General features: G+C 43.4%; 1 protein-coding gene across 2 annotated transcripts in view; it reads left to right on the plus strand.

Annotated features, from left to right (window-relative positions):
* The window catches only part of GLB1L (galactosidase beta 1 like), a 194,939-nt gene that overhangs the window by 108,844 nt on the left and 73,306 nt on the right, over nt 1-12,789 (plus strand). For both annotated transcript variants that reach the window (XM_030208753.1, XM_030208752.1), the window contains exon 12: nt 4,128-4,168. In XM_030208753.1, coding sequence (XP_030064613.1) covers nt 4,128-4,168 — 41 coding nt within the window. The remainder of the gene's footprint in view (nt 1-4,127; nt 4,169-12,789) is intronic.

Raw genomic sequence — 12,789 nt, forward strand, 5'->3', positions numbered from 1 at the left:
CACTGAGCATGGTCAGTCTACCAAATAATGGCATTTTTCCCTTCTAGGGGTTTATATTTTTATGTCAGAGAGAGGGGGGTTGGGTTGGGTTGGGGAGCATTAAAATCACCTCAGCTAACCCTTCTATGCCACCTCTGTCCTGGTAGTAGCCATCAGCACGCAGATTAAAAGCCTCTCTGCATTGCTGTGGATTAAAGAGCCTCTTTGCTGTACATTTTAACATAAGGGATTTGGCAGGATATATAACTCCAGTAGCATAGCATAGCATTGTGTGCTGATGTCTATTGTGTGAGTTAACTTCAGTGCTGAAACCCTTTCTGCATCATGCGGCTAGTAACTAACATACAGACTTCTCTTTAACTGCATGTTTTCGCCCATGGTAGTTTTCTGCATTGGCCCCCGAGAACAATAGTGTGAAAGCAAAGTTGCTTACCTGTAACAAGCACTCTCAGAGGACAGAAGGATATTAGTGCTCACAAGTTGGAGAAATTATCCAATGGAAACCATTTTAGAGAAAATGTAAACATCCAGGCTGCCAGAACTTGTTAGAGCAATGAACTGTGCACATGCAGGATTTCCCTTTTCTGCATCATATGCACAAAATATCAGTGTCAGTTTTTAACATTATGTTTATATATTGTCTTCACTTGAAGATAAGGGGGAAGGGGGGCTTCTTGAAACATAGAAAAATGTAGGCAGATGAAGACCATATGGCCTATCCACAAAAATATCATTTGATGTTGTTCAGTATACTGAAGCTGGTGCAAGTTGTAACTGCTAAATCAAAAAAACACTACCTAGAAAAAAAACCTGTGAACAAGCTTTGGGAGCGCACATGAGAGTCCATCCTTTACCAGAGAACACTTGGATGCTAAGCTGTTCTGACTTATATATCTGTCTGCTTGGCCAGGTAAATATATCTTGAGCGGTTTCATCTCTCTCTTTTTCTTTTCATTCTTGCTTTCTAGAGAAATTGCTTGCCTTGCCAGAATCTATATATGCTAAAGGGGAAAAACTGAAAAATCAAACAAACTTTTTTCTCTCTTGATGTTTAAGTCTCTTGGTACTAAAACTGGTATTTTTTCTATGAACTATAATTTATTTTTATTTATTTGCTGCATTTATACCCCACATTTTCCCACCTATTTGGAGGCTCAATGTGGCTTACACAGTATCGTAAAGGTGTTTGCCAAATCCGGTAGAGAACAGATACAAGGTTATGTTGTGGTCGAATAGGGTAGATGTATTCCAAGCTCCATTAGGGTCCAAAGGAGGGAGGTTGTGTGTTGTCCAGTACAGTCTTTCGTTTAGTTGTGTGGCTGGATGTGGGGATTTACGTTGGATCTGTAGTGTTGGCCGTTTTGAAGAGGTTGGTTTTTAGTGATCTTCTGAAGTTTAGGTGGTTGTGGATTGTTTTCATGGCTTTTGGTAGTGCGTTCCATATTTGTGCGCTTATATAGGAGAAACTTGATGCATAGGTTGTTTTGTATTTGAATCCTTTGCAAGTTGGGTAGTGAAGGTTTAGGTATGTACGAGATGATCTGGATCTGTTTCTGGTTGGTAGGTCTATGAGGTCTGTCATGTATCCTGGGACTATATCGTATATAATTTTGTGGACAAGGGTGCAGATTTTGAAGGTGATCCGTTCTTTGATTGGAAGCCAGTGTAGTTTTTCTCGGACGGGTTTGGCACTTTCGAAACGTGTTTTGCCAAATATTAGCCTACCTGCCACTAACTTCCTCCCCTCCCCCCAAACTAAATTTTCTGTATAGTGTTTCTGGGACATATTAAAACTTCATTACTTGATGTATAAATTGATTTTGCCACTCTTGATTATTTTATCAATTATACATCAGCCCAAACTATCAAAATGAATTTTATTGAATGCAGTAATTGTAGCACCTTGATCCTCAGACAGATCATTTGAAGGCTTAAATTTGCCCTATCTGTCTGTAACTCTGTATTAATGAAAAAGGAATTGAATCAGCTCAGAGAGGAGATAGCAAAAATTTAAGGAAACCTCCCTTCCATTAAGAATCATACTTTCTACCATTTGCCCAAGAATAGAATGCAATTGGGCTTTGGTAGATTATAGTCTGTGACAGAGACACCTATACTCACAAATGATGCCACTAGAAAGTGCTTTTGCTGCATGGTAAAGTTATGATAATCCTGTAAAGGAATCTAATTTCATATCAGAGATGAAGATACTCAAGTTACACAAAATCCCCAGGACACTGATAAGACAGTCTGAAGGCCACAGAAAAGTGAAATGTCTTCCAGGATCCTCAGCTAGCTGAAATAGTAGATCAAATACTAAGTACAATCAAAGAAAGAAAACAAGTATGCTAAAAGTGATGTTATAATGGGTGAGGCTCCATTTGGAGTATTTAATTTTGGAGGCCAAGTCTTGCTAAGGACATCAAAAGATATGAGGTGTTTCATAGAAAGATAATGAAAATGATATGGGGTTTGTGTCAAAAGACTTGAAGACCTGACTGAGTGTATCCTAGAGGAAAGAGGGATAGAAGGGGATATGATACAGACACTTAAATACTTAAATGGTATTAATTTAATTCTGGCATTTATATCCACTTAACCATCAAGTTCAAAGCAGAGAACAGTCTCACGTTATAAGCAGGTATTCTCTGTCCCTAGAGGGCGCACAATCTCATTTTTTGTACCTGAGGCAACGGAGGGTTAAATGATTTGTCCAGGGTCACAAGGAGCTGCAGTGAGAATCAAACCCAGGATGCTGGGATTGAAGCCCACTGCACTAACCATTAGGCCACTCCTGCAAACTAATCTTTTTTTTGAAACAGGGAAGCAGTAGAACTAGAGATCATGAGTTGAGGTTACATGGTAGTAGACTTTGGAGCAACATCAGATGAGGGAGGGCCAGGAGCAAAGGAGGGAAGTCTGAAGAGGCGATCAGCTGTTGTTGCCGGTGCAGTGCCTTCACACTGAGGTGAGAGGCGCTGCGAGGGCCCGGTGGCGGGTGGAGGGGGAAGCGGCGACGACCTCAGGGGGGGTGGCGGGGGTGGGGCCACAGGGGACGAGGAAGCTGTCATTTCAAGGAAGGGAGGAGGGAGGGAGGGGGGCCGGGGCTGTGTAAAAGTTCTGATTTCAATGCAGGGGGGAGCGGGAAGCGGCTCATTTGCATTCCCTTTCCTTCATGCATAGCTGTTCCTTACCGATTCGCTATTGAATTCGGTAGGGAAAGGCCCCCTAAATGGGTTAAGTTGTCTGTTTTATGTTTAGGACTGTATATTTATCACTTCTGTTTAAACTGATAAGGCACAGAATATGAGGCATAAAGAAAAGTTTGATATATCTGTTTATCTTTATGTGGTGGCTGTTTTTGTGAACATCAATCCCCAATATGTTTTCCCTGTCTTTTTGTGGGTCTGGTAGTTATTTTCCTCTTTTTGTTGGAAGGCCACCCTTATGTAGGAATTTCCTTGCCTGTTTATGGAGAAAACTAAGTTGCTTACCAGTAATGGTGGTTGAGTTGTCCGTGGATAGTGGAGGAGGGGCGCACTAAATGGGAGTATAAGCCGCATTGCCTTGATGGCACAGTTAGAGCCAAATTCTATAATTAGCGCCTAAAAATCAGCGCTGAAAATTTAACATGCTTAGTGCAATTCTATAAGGGGTATGCGTCCTTAATAGAATAGCACTTAGCGTATAACTGCAGCTAACTGTAGGCACCTGCAGTTAAGCCTACTATGAGCAGGCCTAGTTGTAGGTGCCTACAGTAAGGCGCGATTCTATATCTACATGCATAAAATTTAGGAATGCCCCAAAAACGCCTCCCACAATGCCCCAAATAATTATGTGCATTAGGATTTACTTACAGGTCATTATAGAATATGATATGCGTGTAAATCCTAATTAGGGCCACTTAGTTCTGATAATTGTTTACCACCAATTATCAGCATTGATTGGCTTGTTATTCAATTAAGTTACACGTGTTAAATTGGGCATGTGTCCAATTTAACATGTGTAACTGTAGGTGCTATATATAGAATTTGGGCATTAGTGTAGCTACGTTCCCAGCTATCAAATTTAAGGGCAAGTTGAAGTGATTTAGGGTGTGTCTCATGCAGTCTTTTTCTCTTTCTAAGGTACATGTTTGAAGGAGGCACCAACTTTGGATATTGGAGTGGTGAGACTTCTTCGTCATCCACCCATCTCAAACCTTAATGATCTCCCGATTTGCTGTTTCTACCCATCTCAATCACCTTATATCCCTGCATAACCGAGTCCCACCTGTAATTCTCTTGACACATTGGGTCTCACTCCCTGCTGCACTTGTCCTACCTCATGATACTGCATTCCTCTGACCCCTGCTGTCCCACCATTTCCCACCCATAACCTATTACAGTGTACTGCATGTCACTCCTGATCTGCCCCTACTGCAGTGTCCTGATACTTGTCTTTCCCAACCTACTGCATCTCACTTCTAATTTCTTCTGCATTAACCATGCCCACCTGTAAACACCCAAATATATTCTCTCAACCATGATCCCATCACAGCTCACTAAAACTCTCCTAAGCTTCTCCTGACCCGCTAATCTCCATCCCTTAATCTTCTGATAACATTGTTCTGTCTTTTCACAAGCCTGACATAGACACACACCTCATCATCCCTCCATCTCCTTGTTCACATTTACACCACTGGTCTGATGCATATGTACTCTCCAAGGATATGCACAGGGAAAAAGGTGGGGTTTTTTTTGGTTCATTTGGCCTTTTTATTCCCCTGATTGTTGAACATTTTCCTCTTTGCTTCATATTACTTATTAATTTTAATGAGAAAAGTTTTAAATGCACACTAATCAACATACATTAATTTCTAGGTTAATGCATGATAAATGTATTTCTCCGAGGATAAGTAGGCTTATAGATTCTCTCAAGTGGGTGACTCTGACTTGCATCGCCCACTCCAGTACTTACGAAAAACATAAGTAGAGTTTTGTGGAGCACGAGACACACTCCACCGCGCATGCGAGAGTGCCTTCCTGCCTGCTGCGAGATTGCGGTCTCAATTCTTTTTCTACTGCGAGAACTGTTGACGCCAGAAGGACCACTCCCCCTCCATATTGGAGGTGCCGATGCGTTGGTCTCCCAGCAGCCAAGACCCAGCTCTTGTGTGAACCCCAGCAGCTCTGCAACCTGAGGCTAAAATGGCACCCCAGCTTTTCCCGGTGTTGGCCCTCAATAAGCACATCCGGGCCTTGCTCCCTGAACTGCTAGATGGCCTATTGCAACGGTGTGCATCAGCATCAGGGGTGCTTGCGCCTACCCTGCTTATCTATGTGTCCCTGCTTGGCCCTCAGCCTGTGGTGGGGCCTCCAACACCAATGCCACATGCGGTTCCGGTGTCAAAAGTCACCCAAGCCATCACTCTCTAGTCGATGGAGGAAGCTTCGTCGGAGTCAAGGTGGGAACCAACTTCTCAACACCGTTCTCAAGGACAAGGTTCTTCCAAGTCGAGGCAGGTTCGGTCTCGACACTCCAGGAGGTATTTTTTGACACCGAAGAGGAGTGCTCATGGGATTCAGAGGAGGATCCAAGCTACTGTTCCTCAGATGAGTCCTATGGAATTCCCTCTGAACCCTCCCCTCCACTGAAAAGGAGAAAGTCTCCTCCAGAGAGCCTTTCATTCCCTTCTTTTTTCGAGGAAATGGCTGCGGCCATTCCATTTCTTTTGGAAATGGAGGACGAGTCCAGGGCCAAGATGCTCGAGGTCCTGGACTACACGTCTCCTCCTAGGAAGGCTATGACTGTCCCTCTCCACAAGGTAATCCAGGAAGTCCTTGTTAGGAATTGGGAGTCCCCTCTGTTGGTCCCAGGCATACCCAAGAAGATCGATACCATGTACCGGATCCAGAGTACACCTGGTTTTGACAAGCATTAGTTGCCTCACAATTCCATGGTGGTGGAGTCCGCTGTCAAAAGAGCCAGGAATTCCAGGTAGAGGAGCTAGAACCCTGAATTCTTTTGGGAGGAAGATGTGCCAAGCTTCAATGCTCATCTCCCAAATACAACTCATACCAGCTGTCAAACCTGGCTGAGACACGTCCTCTGGAGCAGACCGAGTCACTTCACAAGTTGGTCAAGCGGCAGCAGGCCTGTCAAAAGTTCTTGGCCAGAGGCACTTAATGGCACTTTTGATATGACATCCAGGATCCAGACTCTCATGGCTGCGTGTTTCTGACTTGGAACATTCTGTTCAGCAGAGGTAGGCAGATGCCGTATGCTGGGGGGATAACCTTTTTGGAGAGGAGGTTGAGGAGGTAGCTGACCAAATCAAAAAAACATACTGATACCATCTGTTTTCTCTCCCACCTGGCACCTACTTCATTTACCTCCTCAGCTAGGAGGACTTTTCGCAAGCCAAGGAGGAGTTTCTATTACTATCAAAGGTGTAGATACAACCCTTCAGCTCGCCAGCCTGCTCAGGCTCAAGCCCAGTATTCTCAATGTAGAAGGGTAGTTGGTAGGGTTCCCCAGGGGTCTGTGCTGGGACCACTGCTTTTTAACGTATTTATAAATGACCTAGAGATGGGAGTAACTAGTGAGGTAATTAAATTTGCTGATGACACATGCAGAGTCGTTAAATCGCAGGAAGATTGTGAAAAATTACAAGTGGACCTTATGAGACTGGGAGACTGGGCATCTAAATGGCAGATTACATTTAATGTGAGCAAGTGCAAAGTGATGTATGTGGGGAAAGAGGAACCCGAATTATAGCTACGTCATGCAAGGTTCCACGTTAGGAGTCACGGACCAAGAAAGGGATCTAGGTGTCGTCGTTGATGATACGTTGAAACCTTATGCTCAGTGTGCTGCTGCAGCTAAGAAAGCAAATAGGATGTTAGGTATTATTAGGAAAGGAATGGAAAACAAAAATGAGGATGTTATAATGCCTTTGTATCGCTCCATGGTGCGACCGTACCTTGAATATTGTGTTCAATTCTGGTCACCGCATCTCAAAAAAGATATAGTGGAATTAGAAAAGGTGCAGAGAAGGACGACGAAAATGATAAAGGGGATGGGACGACTTCCTATGAGGAAAGGCTAAAGCGGCTAGTGCTTTTCAGCTTGGAGAAAAGGCGGCTGATGGGAGATATGATAGAGGTCTATAAAATAATAAGTGGAGTTGAACGGGTAGATGTGAAGCGTCTGTTTACCCTTTCCAAAAATACTAGGACTAGGGGGCATGCGATGAAGCTACAATGTAGTAAATTTAAAACGAATCGGAGTAACGTTTTCTTCACTCAACGTGTAATTAAACTCTGGAATTCGTTGCCAAAGAATGTGGTAAAGGCGGAGTTTAAAAAAGGTTTGGACGGCTTCCTAAAGGAAAAGTCCATAGACCATTATTAAATGGACTTGGGGAAAATCCACTATTTCTGGGATAAGCAGTATAAAATGTTTTGTACTTTTTTGGGATCTTGCCAGGTATTTGTGACCTGGATTGGCCACTGTTGGAAACAGGATGCTGAGCTTGATGGACCTTTGGTCTTTCCCAGTATGGCAATACTTATGTACTTATGTGCTGAATCAAATTAAAGAGTAGTAAATCACCTGGCCCTGATGGCATACATCCAAGGGTACTCCAAAGAACTTAAGCATGAAATTGCTGATCTGCTGTTACTAATATGTAACCTGTCACTAAAATTGGCCGTAGTGTCTGAAGATTGGAGGGTGGCCAATGTGACATCAATTTTTAAACAGTTCTAGAGGTGATCTGGGAAATAATAGACCAGTAAGCCTGGCATTGGTGCAGGCAAAATAGTGGAAACTATTATAAAGAATAAAATTACAAAAGATGTAGACAAACATTGTTTAATAGGACGGAGTCAACATGGGTGCCTCACCAATTTGATTCATTTGTTTGAAGGTGTGAATAAACATGTGGATAAAGGTAAGCTGGTTGATGTAGTGTATCTAGATTTTCAGAAAGCTTTTGATAAAGTTCCTCATGAGAGACTCCTGAGAAAATTAAAGAGTCATGGAATAGGAGGCAAGGTTGTAGTGTGGATTAGGAATTGGTTAATGGACAGAAAACAGAGGGTAGGGTCAAATGGTCATTTCTCTCAATGGAGGAGGGTGAACAGTGGAGTGTCACAGGGATCTGTACTGAGACCGGTGCTATTTAACAAATTTATAAATGATATGGAAATTGGAACGACGAGTGAGGTGATTAAAGTTGCAGATGATACAAACCTATTTAGGGTTGTTAAAACACATGCGTACTGTGAAATATTGCAGGAAGACCTTAGGAGATTGGACGACTGGGCATCCAAGTGGCAGATGAAATTTGGTGTGGACAAATTGGAAAGAATAATCTGAATCATAATTACCTGATGCTAGGGTCCATCTTGGGGGTCAGCACTCAAGAAAAAGATCTAGGTGTCATTGTAGATAATACGCTGAAATCTTCTGCTCAGTGTGCGGCGGTGGTCAAAAAAGCAAACAGGATGCTAGGAATTATTAGGAAAGGGATGGTGAATAAGTCCGAAAATACTGTAATGTCTGTGTATCTCTCCATGGTGCGACCACGCCTTGAGTATTGCGTTCAATTTTGGTCACCGTATCTCAAGAAAGATACAGCGGAATTAGAAAAGGTTTTAAGAAGACCGACCAAAATGATAAAAGGTATGGAACTCCTCTCGTACAAGGAAAGGCTAAAGAAGTTAGGGTTCTTCAACTTGAAAAAGACAGATGAGGGGAGATATGATTGAGGTCTACAAAATCCTGAGTGGTTTAGAGCGAGTAGAAGTAAATTGATTTTTTAATCGTTACAAAAGTACAAAGACTAGGGGACACTCGAGGAAGTTACATGGAAATACTTTTAAAACAAATAGGAGGAAATATTTTTTCACTCAATGAATAGTTAAGTTCTGGAACTCTTTGCTGGAGGATGTGGTAACAGCGGTTAGCATATCTGGGTTTAAAAAAGGTTTGGACAAATTCCTGGAGGAGAAGTCCATAGTCTGCTATTGATACAAACATGGGAAGCAACTGCTTGCCCCCGGAGTTTTAGTATGGAGTGTTTCCACGATTTGGATTTCTGCCAGGTACTTGTGACCTGGCTTGGCCACTGTTTGGAAACAGGATACTGGACTAGATGGACCATTGGTCTGACCCAGTATGGCTACTCTTATGCTTGTCCCATGCTTTCTTAAATTTTGACACAGTCCTCATCTCCACAACCTCCACCGGGAGGTCATTCCACGCTTCCACCACGTTTTCTGTAAATGAATATTTTCTTATATTCCTCCTAAGCTTATTTCCTCTTAATTTCATCGTATGCCCCCTCATTCCAGAGTTTTCCATCATTTGAAAATGCTCTTTTTCTGTACATTAATGCCCCTGAGATATTTAAATGTTTCTGTCATATCTCCTCTTTCCCTCCTCTCTTCAAGTGTATACATGTTGAGGTTCATAAGCCTGTCCCTATATGTTTTATGTCCAAAACGGCTTACAAATTTTGTAGCCGCCCTCTGGACCGACTCCATCCTGTACTGTAATGGGGCCTCACCAGAGACCTGTAAAAGAGCACCATCATGCACCCAAGCATCCTTCTGGCTTTGACCGTCACTTTTTCTACCTATTTGGCCATTTTAAGGTCATCAGGCACAGTCACCCCCCAAGTCCTGCTCTTCCTTTCTACACAGAAGCACTTCACCCCCTATATTGTACCGTTCCCTCGGATTCTTGTGACCCAAGTGCATAACCCTGCGTTTTTTAGCATTAAATCTTAGTTGCCAAATATCGGACCATCCTCAAGTTTCACTATTTGCTTCCTCATTTCATCCATACCCTCCTGGGTGTCCTGTTGTAGAGTTTGGTATAATTCGCAAAGAGATAAACCTTACCAGACATCCCTTCCACAATATTGATCACAAAGATGTTAAAAAGAGCCAGCCCTAGCACTGATCCCTGCAGTACTCCACTGATAACATCCTTATTTTCAGAGCAAGCTCCGTTTACCACTACCCTCTGGCTCCTTCCGTTGAACCAATTTTTAACCCAATCCAGTTACTCTATGTCCCATACCGAGGGAGCTCAGTTTATTTATGAGTCACCTGTGCGAAACCGTGTCAAAGGCCTTGATGAAATCCAAATACACCACATCTAGAGTCCCTCCCATGTCCAACTGTTTGGTCACCCAGTCGAAATAATCAATCAGATTTGTCTGACATGACCTGTCTTTGCTGAAGCCTGCTGCCTCAGGTCCTGCATTCCATTCAGTTCGAGAAACCTCACAATTCTCCGCTTTAGAAGTATTTCCATTAGTTTACTCAAAACCGAGGTCAGACTGGTAGGTCTGTAATTCCCAACCTCCTCCTTACTTCCACTCTTGTGCAAAGGGATCACATCTGCCCTTCTCCAATCCTCTGGGACCACACCAGACTCTAAGGAAGCATTGAAGTGGTTAGTCAGCGGAGCCACCAGAACTATCAATTGGTATCTAAAACCTCCAAATTGCCCACCGAGAGCTCATTCGTTCAGCTCTCAGCACAAGCAGGTACTTGCAGAGGAACTCTCAGCCCTTCTGAAGGCCCATGCGGTCAAGCCTGTTCCACCAGGGGAGGAAGGGCGGGGATTCTATTCTAGGCATTTCCTTGTGCAAAAGAAAACAAAGAAGATGCGTCCCATCCTACACCTAAGAGCCCTGAACAAATTCCTAATCCGAGAAAAGTTCAGAATGGTTTCCCTGGGCACACTTCTCCTAATGATTCAGAAAACGATTGGCTATGCTGTCTGGACTTCAAGAATGCATATACTCACATTCTGATACTTTCAGGCCACCAGAAGTATCTTCGGTTTCGGCTGGGAACACATCACTACCTGTACCGCGGTACCGCGTGTTGCCTTTTGGCCTCGTGTCAGCTCCGAGAGTTGTCACCAAATGTGTAGCAATAGTTGCAGCATCACTACAAAAACTTGGAGTCCATGTGTTCCCATATCTCAACGATTGGCTGGTAAAGAGCACCTATTTGGATGGTGCTCAGAAGTCCATGTGAATGACTATTCGCGTGCTACTAGGGTTTATTTTAAAGTACCCCAAGTCCCATCTTTAACCTGTTCAGCAATTGGAGTTCATAGGAGCCCTGCTCGATACACAGAAAGTTTGAGCCTACCTTCCAGAGATGAGTGGACACTATTGTCGCACTTGCTTCCAAGATTCAAGCCTCTCAGGAGGTCACAGCTCGGCAGATGTTGAGATTGTTAGGCCACATGGCTTCCACAGTGAGTGTTACACCCATGACAGGTCTTCACAAGAGAACAGCTCAATGGACCCTGGCTTCTCAGTGATATTAAGCCATAGGGAGCCTTGAAGATGCCATCCAAGTGTCCCCAGAGCTTGTACACTCCCTTCAGTGGTGGACCATTGAATCCAATTTGAATCTGGGACTTCCATTCCAAATTCCTCAGGGCAGTTATAGATGCTGGTTAGTTGGAAATCTGGCAGTATTATGTCCAGCACAAGCATAATGCTTGTTCAAAAGTTCAAGTCCGTATCTTTGTTTGCACGGAAGTTGTTGCGGTCTGAATATTGGTCCAAATATGTTCCGATGAGTCGCGACCAATTTTGATGCACACTTTGAGTCAACTTGTTTGACTGGATTTTGCATCCATAATGTTAAAATGTATTTCATCGGAATTAGCATCAAAAACTGTACAGGATTTGAATTTTTTTAGCCATTCTTATAAATGTGTTTGGATTTTATTAGACCCCAAAAATGGCATTTTGGTAAATGTCGCGCGCTCATGGACTGACAACCTTTCAGAAAAGGGGGTCTAGATCTGCAACTATTACAGTTAGAGACCTCAAATTTTGGGAAACTTCGTTTAACACCTGACTCGCGCAACAGATAAAATTTGAACAAAATTAGAGACATGATGGTGGGAAGGTTTAGACCACTTGGCATGGAATGACCCTATTGCTTTGGCTTATTTGTTGAAGCGACGTGCAGTGCCCCCATTGCTTAAGGCACATTCTACTTGGGGGGGTAGCCGCTTCCTGGGCGGAGAGTAGTTTTATTCCTCCACAGGACATTTGTAAGGCAGCAGCGTGGTCTTCCATTCTTCTTTTGTGAAGCAGTATAGAATTGATGTTCAGGCAAGAGAGGATGCTGGTTTTGGAGCGGCTGTGTTGTCCTCTGGGTTTCAAGGGGCCCACCCTTAATCTACTACTGCTTTGGTACTTCCCAAGCGTCTTGACCGGTCTGGAGGGTTGCTGAGGAAGGTGAAATTAGGCCTTACCTGCTAATTTTCTTTCCTCTAGACCCTCCAGACTGGTCAAGAGCCCGCCCGGTTTATTGTCAGACGTCTTTTTGAGCCCGTGTTCTGCTATGGCTATTCCTTTAATGTTCAATATGGTCGGAGAATTTTTCTTTGACTCTAATATGCTACAGAGTGGGGCGCTTTGGCGTTCCGTCTGTTTAGGCACACTGTTGGTGTTTATCTATTGGTTTTCCAGGTACAGGGATTTCGAAGTTACTGTTAGAGGTTTTTTTCTCTGCTTTGCTAAGCGTATACTGGATATAGATGGCTAGGCACAGGTTTATATGTACACAGTTAAAAGTTAGTGTTCTCAGTCTTCCTCTGCTGGTAGGCGTGCATAACCCAAGCATCGGGTCTAGAGGAAAGAAAATTAGCAGGTAAGGCCTAATTTCACCTTTGTCCTAGGGGTGAGCGGGAAGACTAAACTAGATCCTGCAGTGCCTGTTAGATTCTATCTGTTAATGCTGTGGTACAAAGCTT

The sequence above is a fragment of the Microcaecilia unicolor genome, chromosome 7 (genome assembly GCF_901765095.1).
Source record: "Microcaecilia unicolor chromosome 7, aMicUni1.1, whole genome shotgun sequence".
Classification (NCBI taxonomy): Eukaryota; Metazoa; Chordata; class Amphibia; order Gymnophiona; family Siphonopidae; genus Microcaecilia; species Microcaecilia unicolor.